Source organism: Patiria miniata, unplaced genomic scaffold (assembly GCF_015706575.1).
Source record: "Patiria miniata isolate m_02_andy unplaced genomic scaffold, ASM1570657v1 HiC_scaffold_15, whole genome shotgun sequence".
In the NCBI taxonomy this organism is placed as follows: domain Eukaryota; kingdom Metazoa; phylum Echinodermata; class Asteroidea; order Valvatida; family Asterinidae; genus Patiria; species Patiria miniata.
The window spans coordinates 4,878,083-4,895,935 of NW_024037053.1; the positions used below are offsets into that span (position 1 = coordinate 4,878,083).

General features: G+C 38.4%; 2 protein-coding genes across 5 annotated transcripts; one reads left to right on the plus strand and one right to left on the minus strand.

The window, feature by feature from the left end:
- Positions 1-13: 13 nt before the first annotated feature.
- On the minus strand, positions 14-7,351 carry LOC119722530. The gene is made up of 8 exons (XM_038192706.1): positions 7,104-7,351; positions 4,878-4,915; positions 4,645-4,707; positions 4,419-4,495; positions 2,805-2,988; positions 2,307-2,434; positions 1,644-1,812; positions 14-1,194 (listed from the first exon to the last, which is right to left on the minus strand). Exons 1-8 carry the CDS (start codon positions 7,159-7,161, stop codon positions 904-906), a joined length of 1,008 nt encoding a protein of 335 aa, XP_038048634.1. The 5' UTR covers positions 7,162-7,351; the 3' UTR covers positions 14-903.
- A 2,237-nt stretch (positions 7,352-9,588) lies between these two features.
- LOC119722533 (WD repeat-containing protein 18-like) lies at positions 9,589-17,278 on the plus strand. 4 transcript variants are annotated; one of them, XM_038192709.1, is made up of 10 exons: positions 9,589-9,826; positions 10,520-10,630; positions 10,995-11,128; positions 12,189-12,333; positions 12,718-12,861; positions 13,078-13,154; positions 13,485-13,609; positions 13,909-14,072; positions 14,341-14,412; positions 14,558-17,278. In XM_038192709.1, exons 1-10 carry the CDS (start codon positions 9,617-9,619, stop codon positions 14,678-14,680), a joined length of 1,305 nt encoding a protein of 434 aa, XP_038048637.1. In that variant the 5' UTR covers positions 9,589-9,616; the 3' UTR covers positions 14,681-17,278. The 4 variants fall into 4 exon arrangements, with proteins under 4 accessions (XP_038048637.1, XP_038048639.1, XP_038048638.1 ...); XM_038192711.1 differs by having other exon boundaries at positions 9,590-9,826; positions 14,561-17,278; XM_038192710.1 differs by having other exon boundaries at positions 9,590-9,826; positions 14,344-14,412.
- Positions 17,279-17,853: the final 575 nt, after the last annotated feature.

Below are 17,853 nucleotides of genomic sequence, written 5' to 3' on the forward strand. Positions count from 1 at the left end.
TCGACAAAAGAAAATGTATGCAAAAATTATCATGGTCAATCATTTTTATTTCAATAAGATTGCTGGCGTGTAACTATATCAAAAAGCAAATAAAACGGCACAGAAATAATCTAAACAAAAATGACCTAATTTTTTGAAAAACAATCTTATAACTAAATTCAAAAATGCAAATTGACAAGACAATAATAGTGAAAAAGTCTGAAATCTAGTTTACATATGACCTAATGCAGAAAGTATCCTTTCTGTGGTGGGTGGGACTGAAGTTGTGTGTGGGGGTCTAATTAATTGGAATGTGAATACAGGTGTATTTCTTTGATTTGTCTTTCTGACAAAGTGAGTGCATGGGAAACTGCTTTCAAATGTGCTACATCAACTACGCATATTCAATCTTTGTGATACCTACTTGACCAATGTACAGTCCTCACAGGCATGCAACTTTTCTTCGGAACAGCTGATTGCCTCTTTTTTTCATCTTGAACTTATGCTATTAAAAATTGAAAAACACTGCATTAACTTGTAAAGCTTAAATTTTCTAAATTTCTTTTGCTACTTCACAGTTGCGTGCCTGCCTGCAACAAAACTTTGGAATCACTCTTAAATAATTATACATGAAACAGAAACTGTCCTAAATTAAATTCAAATTCGGTTCAACTAAATCATAGCCTTTTCGTCCTGCATTAATCTGAGACAACTCATAAGTTCTTACTATTTTAAAGAATATTCATAAGATGGAATTTTATCTCATTTGCATAATGTGATACTCAAGTGAATTTGTCCTCATTTTTAAATTATGAAACAATGTCAGCCTTGAAGTTGCCGTGACAAAAACATTTTCAACCTCCTCATTTCGGCACTGAAAAATCACTTTGTTAATAAGAAAACTCTTTTTATGAGATTAAGTTTTTACAGACTAGTAGTCTGGTCGCCCTCCCCATCTTGCTCATCCGCCTCGTAGGCTGCATTGACAGCGCCCTCTATTGCCGAACTCGCTTCACTCTTCTTAGACGCGGTGTCTGATGAAGACGCTTCGCTATCACTGGCTGAGGGCGCTGTTGCCTCATGATAGTCGGGTGGTTTGTGGGATTTCTCGGGAGGCGGGGAGTCCAGACACTTATCCTCCTTTTTGGCGTCGTCTTTCGATTCCACCGTAGCGTAGGTGATGCCTAGAGTAGCCTCTATGTCGTCTTTAGTTACCTGAGGAGAACACGTGTTGACCAATAAAAATCTAAAACCTTAAACTTCATAGGTCTCTTCTTAGATAAAGAAGGACTTAAGTTGCCGATTGGTGAATGCAGCAATATTGTGAAGGAACATTTGGTGCAATTTTGTTTTCGTTTCATTTTTAGAAGTCTCAAATTTTGCTCATGAAAAAAAATGCAGTTTATGCAGGGCAACATGAATGATGAAGTTGACCAGTTCAATTTTGGTTTTAGGAACTTCCCTCCAAATTGATTCCATTGATCAGAAAATACCAACTTAGGTGATAAACATCTTTAATAATTGTTTTCATGAAGGCTCTAAAAAAAAACATGCCTAAGGTCTTACCAACGTTGGCAAAAACGTTGCAAATTGTAGCAAAATAACCGAGGTAATTTCAATATATCTGCTAAAAACACATTTTACGATCAATATATGTTACCCACCTGTACACCGAATGATATCTGACTATCTCGGTACATCTTAGCCGGCCCGTTAGGCTCACTAGAGTCCCCCTGCCCAGTCCCTGCCTCGCCAGCCTCAGGGTCGAGCTCCATATCACTGTCTCCCAAGACAGCGTGGCGAAGTTTCTTGTCCTGTGCCTCACTCCATTGACTGAGGGAGAAAAGTGAAGAATGATTAACTCAATGTATTGCCGATAATGCAACCAAGGCTCCCTCATAAAATGAAAAGCCACCAAGGCTCCGACGCCTGAAGAAGACTGAGCAATGATTTCCTCGTTTTTCACTTCCCACTTCAGCCATTACAAATTGAAGACACTGTTTAAAGTCGTATAAAGCTTGGAATTCCTCCCTTTTTTGTTACTTCCCTGTAGCATTCCTTACGAAAATTGATTCACACTGAAATATTTGTATTCATCGATAGAACTTCAATTGGTTTGGTTTTCCTTAAAAAGTTATAACATCTTTGAAAATCCGAAATGCTACCTGCTTCGTGGATGCCATTTTCGTGAGACATTTTGTTCAATTTAACCAAAGATTCCAAAAACTTTCTGAAATATATCGTGCCATGCTGACACGATTGCTCTACTCATAATTATCTTTACTTTAAAGCAAGATTTTCCAAAATATGAAAAGACTTTTACTTACCGACGGAAATCCTTGGTTCCATAATAGATGAGACCTATAACTATGACCAATGCAGCGTAGACAATAATTGCTAAGGCCCAGGTTGGTATTGGGAGGTTGTTAGCACTGTCTGGTTCCACAACCGTCACCTACACACGGACGAAAAACCCAGAGCAGTATCATAGAGGAATACTGGCTGAAACGTTGACCGTTATCTATCTTACTCTCGGCAAACACAGAACGATTGATGAAGAAATCTTGCAGTGACAATTTTCAGATTTGATTTTCCTTTTCCATCGGAAATTGAAATCCAATGAAAATCCACAAGATAAAAGCAAATGTGTAAGAGAATTTCGCAGTGAGATTCCTCAACCTCTTTTTAAAAAACGAATGTTATGATAGTTATTTTGTATTCGTTTCGTTGTTTGTCTTCTTCGAACTTGCATCATATACAAAGCTTTTTGGTGAGACATTGGGGTTTTCTCTTTAAAATAGTGGGCATGATGACGTCATGATTACCTTATAATCCAGCATATCATCAATCTTCTCTTTGTTGAGTTTCAGTACGAGATAGAGCTCATTAGTACGGAAAGATACTGGCATGACGACCGAACCTGTCGGGTTAGCCACGAAGAAATCCACGGCAACTCTGTTACCGTTGTCCGCTGATAGGTGGATATTGGTGATCAGAACATGTTTCGGTCTACAATCAAACAAATTATAAAAATATTTCTTGCTGGTTTCTTTTATTATATTCGTAGGACTCAGGTGAAACAAAGTGCGTTATTATAGACTGATGTTTTGCGCACTTTTCGACATCGTTTTTATAAATTCGGACGTACCGTTCTCGTGAAATACGGAATTTTTATTTTTAGAGAAACAGAAATGTTTGTTGATCTTGCTTTGGAAAAAAAAACTAATACAAGGGGCATTAATCTGAATTATTATTGATGAGTATTAACAATAGGCCTAACTGTGATTACAGTAGTCCCATAATAAATTGATTCGATAAACATATTGCAGACGGAGTTATTATCAGTTAAACTTTCGTGTCAATAAAATCTGGTTTTTGTGGTTTATAAATCTGGAGGGGGTGGATCCCGCCCCTTTGCTGGGAGAAGGCCAAGAGCCGTAAACCAGTTATATCATTGAGTCTTGGGTTATATCAACTGATGAAGTATTCTTGTGGGTTTTTTGTTCACACAATGAACAATTATACAATCAAATATTAGCCACACAAGCTAAACTCACAACCAACACGCACTGCACGCGTGTATTTCTGGCTAAATTCAGCCCCGAATGCACGCACCTAGCTAGGGACGCGGTGCACGGCCCGTTTGCTTTACTATAGCGGGTCACTATCAGTAAACATTGATTTTAGGTTACTGCCATGTTGACTGTGGATTTATGACTTTGATTTTATTACCGTGGTTCTTGTTTGTGATGTTTGTTCAGACCATGGAGTATATTATGATGGTGTGAAACGGGGCAGAGGGTATCTTATTGTTGAAATGAGATGGGAGGCCGAAAAGTGCGCGATGGACGCACAATATCTATATAATTATGATGCATTTTCGTGGATGAGATATCGTCAAGAAGACAAACACCTTTGGGGTAGTTCAACACTCATATTTCTAATTTAAATGAGGTGCTATTAAAGGAGATAACTTTTTTTTCAAATTCTGGTCCAGATAAATTTGAATTGACCGTTCTTGCAAATAATGCGCACCCAGTGATCTTTAGACCCGTTTGTCATTTCTGTATTTGCTTTCTCATATACTAACCACTGATTTAAAAAAAAAATGCAGTAAATCGTTGACTGGTCAAAAGCATCCTCAAATCTCATGACCTCCCGCCCAAAGCTACAAACTGGATTTTTTTTTGTCTTGATAATTTCAATCTCAAATCCAACAAAGCAAGCAAAGTACAATTTCGAAAACGGTTCAAGTAGTGGCCTATTTTGTTCGTCTTTTGGTACCGGATTCGATTACAATCTCGTACGTCTACCATCTTGGATACGAGTTGACAAGATAAGTTCTTCTAAGAATATATACCAAATCAATTTTTACCAATAATGTAAATTAGGAAATCTTCACAAGGTGTAGGATTTTAGAGGGAGGGATTTGAACTTACTCCACGTCCACGATGACGTATTCGTCTGAGACATTCGCCAAGACATATTTAAGCATCGCTTGTTTCTCAGCGTCCAGCTGTGATAAAAACAAATATAAAACCTCATCAATGTTAGTTTGAATATTGATGGAGAGACATGTAAACTACCCCCCGTTCCGAATAAAAGGCGAATAAAACCCCAAATCTTACCAATATGAAATATGATAAAATTGGACTGTTTATATACCTGAGGTATTTCCGTGAGAGGCAGTACGATTTGCGCTCCGCCTGTCTTCATATACTCCGCACACTGTTGGTAGAATAAACAATAACACTTGTAAGGTAGGTTTCTTGAAAAGTTTTTCCCACCTATCCAATCCACCCCTTCCCTTGCTCGAAATAACCTGAAATCCCGGCAACAAAGAAAGATACCTTTTTGTAACATATAGCTTGTGTAGAATCCATTTCATAAATATTTACCTGTGCGGCAGTGAATGTGTCGAGGCAGTCTGGTGCACCTGTAAGGGGTAGTGTGGAAAGAACACAATGTGCATCAGGTAAAACCTAGTAAATGATAGCAACGCTGATCTGAAGGAAGGAGACTGAGTCACAATTTATCATTTGAAGAGTTTCTTTCCAAGACGTGATATACGCCTCTTTTTTTTTTTTTAGAATCTAGCTGCTGTCTCCAAGCTACCCAAAAGCAATTTCGACGGCTCACACAACTTAAGAATACAATAAGGCGAAACGTGATATATTATTTTTATTCTTTAAGGTTCCATAACTGTGCAAAATGTTCACCTGTTTCAAATTTATGTGTCGCGTTTTGCGAATAAACTCTTCAAAATGTGTGTTCTTTGTTTCACCCTACGTCGTGCGCTTGTAGCTTAAGTACTGACGCAAAAAATGCCAAATGTCGGGTTACTGTTTTGCTATACTTGAAGATTTCACCATTTTCATAAAACAGTCTTAAAATCTACAGCATATTCAAGAGGGGTATCTTGAGTCAGTTACTCCCACAAAAGCGAGCACCCGATTTGAAAAGCATACAATGGCGTACAATTATTGAAGACAAGTCGTGCTATCACGAATTATTCAGTGACTTGGTGTGTGGCTATGTATCACGCAATTGTTTAAGAATTGATGCTATACGACTTGAAGAATAGTGTACGATTTCAATTCCGAACACGACTTTATGGTAATATCTGAAATTGAGACTAGAGTGTCCCTGAGTAGCAACTCCGGAGGCAGTCCAAGACAGAAACTTCTAGATCTAAAATTTTGATAGTCTATACATCGAATCCAGATAAGAGCACTGTTAATACAAGGTCCTGCTTATTACAAGCAACATTGTAGGTCCCAAGTCTTTCATTTTCTTTGTTTTCCATTGTTTTCCATCACTGTTAATACAAGGTACCTGTTATAACAAGGTAATTCTTAAAGTCCCAAGGACCTTGCTATAAAGGTGTTCGACTGTACATGTATATATATTTTAACATAACATGCGAATTATGTTTGGACAATTTCGTAAGGCTTCGCACGGCGTGATTTAGTAGGTTTAAACTTGTATTTCTTTTTCTAAACCACAACTTTTGATTTTCACAAGCTGACTATAATACAAGATCTAATGCACCTGTTCTGACTGAGGTCGCTTAATTTGCCCGATGCTAGGCTATATATAACGCGTAGTTCGCGTACGGATAATACAAGTGTGTCCACAGTGTTGCAGGCCTATTTGGCACACATTTTGTACACGGCAATCCATGTTTAACCAGCTTCCGAACGGTGTGCCTGTAACCATAAACGATCACTACGACCATAAAACACATTTATGAATGTGAATCGGTGCACTAAACGAACAACTGTGAAAACTCTTAACATCTGGTTGAACCAGATCATACCAAAAAGGCATCCATAAATGATCCATGATCGCATAAAAAATCAAAACCTGTAATAAAAATGCTCATGAGGTTAGGAAATGTACTTTTTGTTACGTATCAGGCCTAAGGTTGTCGCGTAGTAAATCAGAATGGTTGATCCACGTATAATTTTTCCACCTGCTGGTTCAACCCTGTTCCCAGCCACTGCGTTAAACATTAAGACTTACACCGATCCCATCTGTGAGAAGGGATGTGAGGTCAATAAACCCTGGGAATAAGGTGACTCTCTGTTAAGACTAAACCCTGCATTTGGGTGGCATGTACCCATGATGTACCTAAGCAACACTGCCATACGATTTATGTTTCACACTGAGAAATGATTTGTGTTTTGATGCACAATTATCACTGGCCAACCGGTCGGTCTGCTCAACAGTTATGATTCGGATCTGTTTATTTTAAACATAATGGCAATAAAGGAACAAAAACAGAGCATTATATTCACGCACTGCATTTTCCGGAGGGGGATTTGAAGCTATCTGCTCCTAAGCAACTTGTCCTTATACTAGGTCCTTTACGTGAGACATGCACAGATGAACAGTTGTTGATGTATAGGCCAATAATAGGCCTAATTTACTGATGTGATTTCTAACAGAACAACATTAAAATCATCCTAGTCTAATGGAGGTAAGCCCTGCTAAAATTAGGTAATCTAGTCTATTTTGAAACCGACATGAGCAACCATATTGCTTTTATAATATTATATCAAATATTATCTTGGTATATGGGTAAAGAGGTGATGCGCCCGAAATCACCTTAACGTTCTTACCTTGAGTCAAAGCTATGACTCCAAGAAGACTAAGAACGAAAACACCGACGTACTTCATTGCTCTTCCTTCAATCGGTTCTTGCAACCAAGAAATATCCAAGAGTGTCACCACAACACAAGATCAAACGGTCACAAAATGACGGTGTGTAGGCCAGCAAGTCGTGGCAGGAGTAAAGTGCACTCTGCGCGTTGCGACGCCAAATGGGGATATGTGAGGTCTTAGTCTACTAGCGCTATAGCAAGAGAGTGTTAAACTTTGACCGCTAGCTTTATTATTTAATGGTTCGGGTTTACCGTTTGTCAACTCAGTACCTCCTGGGTTGATGTTTGCAGGTGGTAAACAAATCCCGCGTGAAATCTTGAATATCAATGACCCCCGAATGAGATAACGGGCTGTACATGTATTTAATTTCTCAAGCTCCCAGGATTGTATTTCAGACGGAGCCGCTAGGTTTTCTAAACACAACTTATGGTTTCCAAAAGTGTCCATTTGGGGCTTGAGCGTTAAAAAACCTTTTGATGATGATTTTAATTTCGAAACTTTATTTTAACCAGGGTCGTAGACTGCAGTGTGTTTTGACCTGTTTCAACTTCAAGCTGTAAACGCAATTAATGCGCATGCGTTTTAACTCGCCTACATAACACCTCATACACGGCATCGATTTCTGTGCGGCTAAACTACGCGCATTCTCATTGCATTATTAGCGCATGCGGCACTTCGGTGCAGTCCGAGCCCTGGGCACGAATAAGGGCCAGGGAATGGCTTAGCAACAGAATCCACAGTTGCCCAGCAACGAACTATGTACATTGTAGTATCACATCACATGCACGTGTAAACTACACAGTACGTGCTATAAATCTGTTGATATGAGGTTTCCATTTTGTGTTCAGGGAGGTATGTCAATGGTGTCGCTGGGTCTGTTTGCAAGCACCAAACCTGCCCCGTTTTGGTTACATAGGCCAACCCCATTTAGATAACCATCAACTTTACTTTATGTTGATTTGCTCATAATGTCAGACGCTCCCTAGGCTACAAAATAGCAATAATTGTATGCATATACATCTGTTTTATCAAAGTGTTGCCATAGTGTTTTCTTTTTGTCCCGTGAATGTATTTTATAAATCGTACAGTGTTGAATGGGATGGTGCCAGACTATGCGTTCCAAGCCTCACATTCATTTTTTTTTAAATGTGGCTTAAAACATTACGGTATGTTTAATTACAAATTAAAATTATTTATCTGAGCAGACTGGTATAAATTTGTAATTAACTTTCTGTCATTGCTTTCATTTCTATTCGCAATTTCCAAAAATGAAGATTTTACCTCGAGTCTCAATTTAATATGGCCGACTCGTGAATAAAGCGAGAGCTTTAATATTACGTAAATGATATGAATGTTGAAATATATTGTCCAGGTGACTATGTATGAGGCTATATTACCGATATAATTATTATAAGAAACTACGACCAATATTGGAGCGAAAGTTAAAAAAAAAAACTATGGAAAGATAAAAGGAGGTTAAATTATGTTCTGTGACTTTTTGAAAAAGCGGAAATGTGCATACAACGATTGATACTGCGCGTTAATCATTACTTTGTACTTTTATTTCTGTCATTCGATAAAAAAGTATCAGACATCATGCGGCGAATCTATTGTCCTATTGGGTGTGTTCGTATTGGGTTCAAACTTCAAAGTTGTTGGCCCGATTTCAATCACACGTTTTTCTGACATGAAATGTGTACCTTCAGATAACGGGATATGCTGTAATGTAAACAGCTAATGGCTGCCCATGGTCAAGTTGAAAAACAAAGTAGGGGACCTGAGCAAGTTTACTTAATTGTACCCATCGCCCTTTTACGGGGGGCGCTGTGCCTGTTTAATATCTTTCACCATAGACATGTCTATGTCGACATATAAAGTTTGTTTTTGTGAAAACCATGAACTATTTATGCAAAAAATCGTTTTGTACGTGGACCGGATGGCGAAAAAGTGTTGTTTTTTTACAGCCAAAAATGAATTGTATGCGGAAACTCTACACTATTGTGTAGGTTTTGTTCATGTTAGGCTAATGATTAACGCAAAAGGCATATTTTATGTAAGTGTTAATTTCAAGGTTTTCATCGTCTTATATGCAGATTGCTATTTTACTGGTTTTTTTATTGCTTTTACAGCAGAAAAAGAATTCCACCTCTGTTTAACTTACATGACTAAAATATGAATCTGAATCTGATGAATAAATCTGATGAATGTGTTCGTGGGATTTACTCCTGCGTAATAGTTTTTTAGCAAACTGAAAAATAAGGGAAATAGGAACCCAAGCTTTTCAATATCAAGCAGACTATCGACAGTCCTTATAAAATTTTTTAAAAAGTAACCTTCTTAAATTGAAATTAATGTTACTAATCGTTTTTCGAGATTGTTGGCCGGTTTAAAATGTGTTCTCGATCTCGGGGCCCGCGTCTCAGTCTCGCTATAGCGCGCCCTCTACAGTTCAGTTCTTGAAAAACCCAAGATGGCCGCGCCCATGGAAGTCATGCTTTCGACAGATGCTAGTGGCATGTTATGGAATGTCTGTATTTGGGACTTCCATTCAGGAACTGCTCTTCAGACATACAAAGGTGGGAGTAGTGGTCCCCGTGGGCTTTGCTGTCTTAGTGGTCAGTTCTTGATGTCGGCTGCAATCGGCAAACCAATAATCTACATTTGGGCTCTACAGAAAAAGGTAGGCATTGGCAATTGCACGGCATGCAAGGCGCGCGTGCGCACTGGCAGACTGGACTCGACACGTGCAGTATTGTTGATGTACCCTAACGTGACGCACTTCGATTGTTCGCCTCTAGCTCCTTGCTAGAGCAAAATATTGCTGCGATGAAGGATACAGCGCAGCAATATCCAAGCCACACTATTCTAGTGTGTGTGTGTGTGGGGGGGGGGGGGGGGGGGGCCCTAAGTACAAAAGTAGGACCTTTAATCTTTTTTTCCCTTTTCGTCCTAAAGTGGTGCAGCATAAAGTTTGTTTTTCTGAAAACAAAACAAACCAAAAAGAACTGTTATTAGCGTTGTAAATGTGATTATGTTTCTTTTCAATCGTCTTTAGACTTAAAGTTAAACTAAGTACATGTAACATTTAAATTTTAGTTTGCATTTTAACATATTATTATTACTAATATTTTTTAATGTTTATGTTTGACAATTTTTGAATTTTGTTTTTGCAATGTGAGCGAAAATAGTTTTACACCGACGGAAGGTGCCTTTTTTTGAGCAAGTGCCCCTTTAGTGATGCCCCCTCCCCTCAATTTGAAAAGTGTTCTGCCGCCGCTAATCACTGTCATTAGAATGAGAATGTAGGAGACTTTTTCTCTCCTTGCAAAAGGACCGATGGGACTAACAAGAAGTTTGTAAATCAAATTTTTAGGAGCAGCAACAGCAGCGGATTGTTTGTCCTGGTGTCGTGTCTTGCCTCGCTGCATCACCTGATAATACATTATGTGCAGCAGGAATAGCCGAGAAGATTCATATATGGCAGGTGTGTAATTATACAGACAATAATTTGACAAATGTTGCTTGACTTGTGGAATGGAGATACGTGGATTTGTCTTTTTGAGTTGAAAATATGTTTCATTTGTCATCTTAGGCTCGTCAGCAGTAAAGTTGTGCCTTGCAAAAAAATATTTTCCTACTCAATTAAAAATCTTCCATCTCTTCTGAAGCCTTGAAATGAAACTTAAGGAAAGTATTGATTGAAAATGATTTCAAAATCATAATTTCAAATGGGATATTCCATCCCTTTTTGAATGATGTAAACTTGTGTATTTTCATTGAGTTTGTGGATTGATACTTGAATATTACTTTTCTCAGTAACTCTTATTTGACCCTGTTTTTCTTGACAGACGTGTAGCGGTTACCAGCTATCAGTCTTGTCTCATCATTACCAGACAGTCACATGTCTGTGCTTCACTGATGATGGGAGTCACTTAGTGTCAGGTGGAGAGGATAACCTGGTCATGGTGTGGTACACAGCAAGGTATTCAAACTTTCTTAACACATGACCAGGTTTGCCTAGTCAAACTGGATCTGAGCATTTCAGTTTGGAATATTTTTTGTACTCAGTGACTTAGGGCCCGTGACCAATCAGCCCCGGTATGAAAAGGGCCCCCCGTAAGCTCGTCCCCTCCCAAGAAGTCCTCTCGTACCGTCCCAGCTACCGGCTCATGAGCTGGTCCGGTTGCTAATCAGGAACTCCTCTATCCTGGGGTCTATTGTTTGCAAGTATTGACACATGTAATATATCCCAGAAGAAACCTGCTTGTGGTTTTCATCTCTCAGTGCGAAACAATAGAACACTTTCGTCGGCACTGATCAAAACCCCTGCCTTGCGGTTTCGCGCACAATGGCACCATAAATTACCAAGGCGTTTGGAAGGATTTTATCTTTAATCCGGTAAGTCTGCTATTGTTCTGCTCTGGACGTTCTCTGAAGGGCAATAAATTGATGCGCCTGACTGACTTCAAAACTTCTGGTCAGACAGGACCATGTACCGGACGAGACTGGGCTGAAGACCGGACTGGCTTTGGACCGGACGAGGTACCGGGGGGCCCTTTTCATACCAGGGCTGAATGGTCACGGTCCCTTAATCAAGCACTCCGTCAGTCGGGGAGGCAGTCAGTCAGTGGCTCAGTCAGTCAGATGACATCATGCTTGCCCTTCGAGCTCAGTAAAAATACAGAGTATTTATTTGGTACCAAAAGGTCCTGAATGCAGCCCAATGATTTTTGGCAAGTGGTCTTTTTTCTTTCTTTTTAGGGCATGGTCGAGTAGTGTGTGGGATGGGGGGGGGGGGGGGTTTGCTGGTGGGGGATACGCTTCTGTCCTAAATTATTCTTTTACAAAAATATGGAATATATATCCATACATTTCCCTACCTGCTGGCTGCTATTGATGGAATGGTCAAGAGACTTTACTCAAACCATTTTGTAAAAGATGGTACAACCAAATCTTTCTTTTCTTTAAAATGAATTATCTACTCCTGTTATTGGGAAAGTGATGTAAGGTGTAATTCATGATTGTTTCTTGTGTGGTTGCAGTATTTTGCAGCCAGATTCCAAGATGAAGTCCTGTGAACCGTTGTTTGTATGGTCTAAGCACGCTCTGCCTATCACCGATGTTCACTGTGGCATAGGAGGTGCTAGGTCAAGGGTCGTATCTGCGTCACATGACCAAACATGCAAGGTGATTTTGGTTAGACTGGTAACCTGTCTTCAGTGAATGAGCACAGGCATCAGCCTCATATCTGCTGAGATTCCATTGGTTGCTATACACTGTGTTGATTCTTCCTGATTGGCTGAAATATTACTCAAGGCATGTAGTGCCATTGTGAGCGTGCTCAGTTCACCTTGATCCCAGACAAGGTCATCATGACCAAATTGCTTTTTTATGATTTCTGACTCTCTAGGAAATACTCTCTAGGAAAACAGTGGCGATTTGAAAACTTTTTTGTCAAAGGAAAAATGAAAATAATTCCGGATGCTAAAGGCAAAAGCTAGCAGCTTTTTCAAAATCTAAAGTTTGTAACAACTTTTAATTTTTCACCATTTCTTCCTTTTATTCACACAGCTTTGGGATTTGGCAACGGGCCAACTTCTGTGCAACTTTGTGTTTGATTCACCCGTTTGCTCCGTTGCCATGGATATGGCTGAGTATCACCTCTTTGCCGGTTGCTCAGATGGCAATATCTATCAAGTGAACCTCTTTGCTTCGGTGAGTACTGTGGACTTATATTTTAATGGACTCCATGTATGAACTGCAGAGGGCGCTATTCATATTGCTCAATAGAATTGCCCATTTTCACTGCTGAGGCTGTAATTATGCAGATAGTGTATATAATGGTCCAAACGGCTTTTTAAGAGATTGCCCATCATTTGGTTTCCAGTTTACTAAAGACTTACTTGAAATGCTATTTAATTTTTTTTGCAGCCAGTACAGATGGAAAGACACATTTCAAAGAATAAAGAATCGGAAGAAATGGAATCATCCGTCTTCAGAGGTCACAGGTCAGTGTGAGAATGTGGGTTGGATGTTTTTCATGAGACAAAAAAACGGACTGTCAGAGAGATTTTCACAAGCTTATACTCAAAGTGGTATCTGGTCTTTGGTATGTTGTTTGTGAAAATAATCGGAGATTCCATTTAAGATCTAGTTCAGTGTAAAATTATAAATGTTGGATGAAAGAACAAACAAACAGCCTGACAAACAAACAAGAACAATTCATGGACAGCAGATTCATGGACAATAGCTATGCCAGCATCACAAGCCAGAAAACGTATCTTTATACCCCTGGGTGATTCTGGGATATAACCTGGCAATCATACCTTGTCTTACAGCAAGCCAGTGACGTGCCTATCTGTATCTATGGATGGTACGGTATTAGCATCAGGGAGCCAGGATAACACAGCGTGTATATGGCACGTTAACAGCAAGCAGAAGATTCGAACACTCAGTCATAAAGGTGAGTGAGGCTAAAAGAGTTGTCATCAAGTCAATGGCAAGTCAATAACAACTCAGTGACAAGTCAATGACAACTCGATGGCAACTCAGTGACAATGACAAAGGAATGAACAATGACAAAGGAATGCCCTTGTCACAGTGAAGTTGTATAGTTGGCCACTTAACTTGAGCCAGGATGATTTGTGATGGACTTCCGAGGACATGAAATTCAAAAGTTAATATAATGTCTTGATAATTTTTACAGTTTATTAGAAGTTACAGGTCACAGATTTGAAAGTCATGTGTTTTCTTTCACCATAGGAGCGGTCACCAATGTAGTATTCACACCAACTCCAGCCAATTTGCTTGATAGTCGGAGTAAACCAACTTTTCCATTGCAGTCATTCAAACGTCATCTACTGTCTGCAGAATCGGATGGAGGCAGGAATATGGGAGGAGAGATTGCAGTTAGGGTACCAGACCAGGTAAGTATTGACTTTGTCTGAAATGGATGATTTTGTCTGTGGCTACGGATGTTCACTGTAACAAATGAATGTCGAAAGCCATAGCCAATGAAATCAGGGGAGTCTGTCACAAGTCCTCTCAAGTTAACAAATCCACTCAAGTAACCACAAGTCTCTAGTCCTAAGGCATATGTTGTTATTTATCCTGATACCTGTGACCTATCTTGTTATTTTGTCTTGTGATTGACTAGAATAACAACTCCGGCTCATATTTATTTCTTTTGTCGAGCAGGAATCAACTGTTGAAGATGAAGACAGAACCAGGGAACGTGTACTAATCCGGGAAGCAGTTAAACAGCAGGTGGGACAAATTATTTAAGCAAAAGAGCAAATAAGTAACATATCAGCTTTTCACCCATCATTTTGCCCAAATTTATAAATTACACTCACTTTTCAGTGTGTTGAATTTAAATCCATTTTAAAATTATTTTTTCTTTTATTTGAAGCAGAGAAGCAGTACAAATAAGCCCAACGAGCCCTCACGCCAGCAACTTGAGCAGGAATTGGAACGACTGACACAAACCAACCGACTTCTCTTCAAAGCTGCTGCTGATCTGGCCAGTAGGTAGTTAACATCTCGGTAAATCTGCTTCAGAGAAGGCCAGCAAGTTGATAGACTTTTCTCTTCTAAAAGGCAGAAAGCGATCCATCACCCTGTTTCCTTGGATTTACACTTTTTCTGCAAACCTTCACCTTTTTACTATCAAATGTTGAATTTCGGTGCTCTTAAAAAATATTTAGTGTAAGGAATTGCCTCTTTACATAGATTCAGTTGAGAACAATATTTTCTCAGATGTCATACTTCTCTCATTTTTGTTTTCCTTTTCTTACAGCAGTTTCATCAAAATTAAGAGGCAAATCATAAACTTGTTCGTGTTGTATTATTTGAAGTTGTATCCATTCTGAGTATGCATGCCTGTTAGATATTGCATTTTATCATTTGCACTTCAAACCTGCCTATCAAAATGTTATTTTTGGAAGTTTAACTTTTCCCTTAAAACTCCTGATTTTTGTTGTTTGGACTTCCTGTTATGCCTATGTAAATGGAAAGAAAGCTTTTAAAAAAAAATGTCATTGTATATTTAGGTATTTCCTCCTTTCCCTAACTCGCCTATGATGGATGGAGTTTAGTCCAACCCTTTCCTGGTTCCAAACACCATTCTTTCCATTCCCACAAACATCCATAGTTTCCTTTGTAGGAGCGATTACAAAGGGTGCGTCAGAACAATCTGAACCCAAGTTCACCATTTTGTCTGGTGGCAAATAGAGTATATTGAGAAAAAAAAATCAGTGATTCATGTCTTGCACAGTAATTTTGACTTTTTCATATTAGTGGCTGTGGTGAGGAGTTATGCCATTTTCATTGAAGTGGCTCATTTTCCAGTCTGCACATAGAATTGGTTTGCCTTTTTTTTTTTTAAATGTGTCAATAACTTCAAGTGAGTCACTCACCATGACTAGGCTTTTATTTATTACACTGCTTCATATCAGTACGCGATTTCAATAAATTTGTTGAACCATGGAGCCGTGGTCAGTGTTTTTAGCGTGTGTTCTTTGCTAGCGCTTTTCTTCAAAATGGTACAATGGATATACATGAAACTTGCACCAAATATGTCCAAAATACCAGCCCATAACATATCTTATTTGCACTCGTTTTGATAATTGCCACATATTTTTAATATTTTCTTTAATTTGTGTCCAGATCATTCTGCCTTACCCTGTAGACCCCAAATCGGGTGTAAACCAACATTTTGTGATGTGTGACAATAATTAGGTGATTTTCAGATTCTGTTTATTTTTCACAAAATTCTGGTTTTCATGTTGAACCAATTCTCTGGAAAACTTGATTCACTGAAAAACATTCTCCAAACTGCTGCCCTCCTCCCTTAGCCATCTGTATGCACAATTTTAACAGGAAACAAAAATGTAATCGACTTGCACATATGAAAAAGAAAGTAAAAGGATAATACAAACACAAATGTACTTGAAAAAAAGACACTGTTTGTTATCTTTATTTACAGTAAAATATTTTATTGGATTGTTTTCTGTGTATACAGTTCCATTGTATTACTGCAAGAATGAATAAATTCATCAGCTAATTCAGCTTATAAAAATGATATTTATGTTGATGAACAGGGAGCTGAATTCACGGGTAAACAACAATTTCCCCCCCTAATTTTTCCATTGATTATATCTTTAAGAATGTAATTAATTTAATAAATATCCTTTGTGACTACATCAGGCCTATGCTGTTTCTATTTACATTAGATTCTTTTATTAAAACCTTGAGCAGATAGTTATATTTGGCTCATTATATGAAGACTTGTAAGGAATGCCAAAATAATTTAAATTAACACAAAAATAGAGTCGACAATTATTCAGAAAATATGGTTGCTTGTTGTTGAACAGAGAAGGGTTTCCCAAGCGAGATGAGTTTACAGACAATTATGGCAAAGTGTTTGCTTATGTGTGTCCGCTGTGATTGCTGAAAAGAACTGGCAAAACAATGGAAAAAATCCATGCACATGCACGCATTAATTAATTAGTTGTGAAATCCAGTAACACACAAGCGTACCAATTCTTACTAATTGACAAAGAGACGAACAATGGCACTCAACAATTAGCAGATGAGAAGTTACCAAGTGTAAGTGCAGTTCTGCTACTTCTAAGTACATGTAGTTTTGGATTAGTAACACAGAACTCACTGCTTATTTAAATAATGCTGTTTGTCAAAATAAAAGCTAACACTGATCAGTCTTATCATGCTACATGCATTTACTAACTTATCGTAGAAAGTGTTCAGCATTCATTCATCAAGATTTGAAGAATGACTTAAGCTGAATACTGTTAAACAAAGAATCCCACTCTGTGAAACTCTGTCAGATGTGAAGGACTTAATTTGGGGCTGAATGTAATATTAGATATAATTTGTGAATTTTTTCCCCCATCAGATAGATCCTGGGTCTTGTGATCAGAAAATGCACATTCAGTGAGGCTGCTGGGCCTCATCACGGCATGCACGAATAGGCAACTCGAAACTGTCTCAATATCTGATATATTACTGACACTTTTAATTTTCTCCTTTTGTGTTTTGAAACATTAGCCACTGTGGTATCTGATTACAGACAGTAAAGAATCCAATTGATAAGATGTCATTAAAAAAAAAAGAATTTAAAAACATCTGTAAACGTCCAAAAACACACACTCTGACAATTTTACAGAGCAGATCCGACAGTGACATCAGACTTTCTCCGACCACTGAACGAGGGTCTTACAAATTGGTCCACTATACAAGTAATTAATTGCGCTTCCATTTTAGTGCATTTACTGGCCAGTGACTACTTCACCTTTTGTTTATTCCAAATTTAATGGATTATTTGTCATTAGTGCTTAACACATTAATTGTGATCTTAACTTTCCAACTTGTCATATATACAGCACACAACCTTGTGACATCATGACCACCAACCATCGCATTTTTTTTGCCTTGGAATTATACTATCGTAAATCTTATCTATGTGTAAAACCTACAAGATTTGGCATGTAATACTATCATAAATCAGCGAGGATATTTTGTGTTTGAAATGAGGTATCAACTATCAATTCTCCTTTTTGTGGTAAATCTTTATTTTTAATTTTATTGCATATTGATTAAAGAAATGAAAGCTTCAAAACCAAAATCTGTCATCAGTCAGAGACTGGTTGACTACCACAAAATCTACTTTTTTTTCAAATTTTTGTC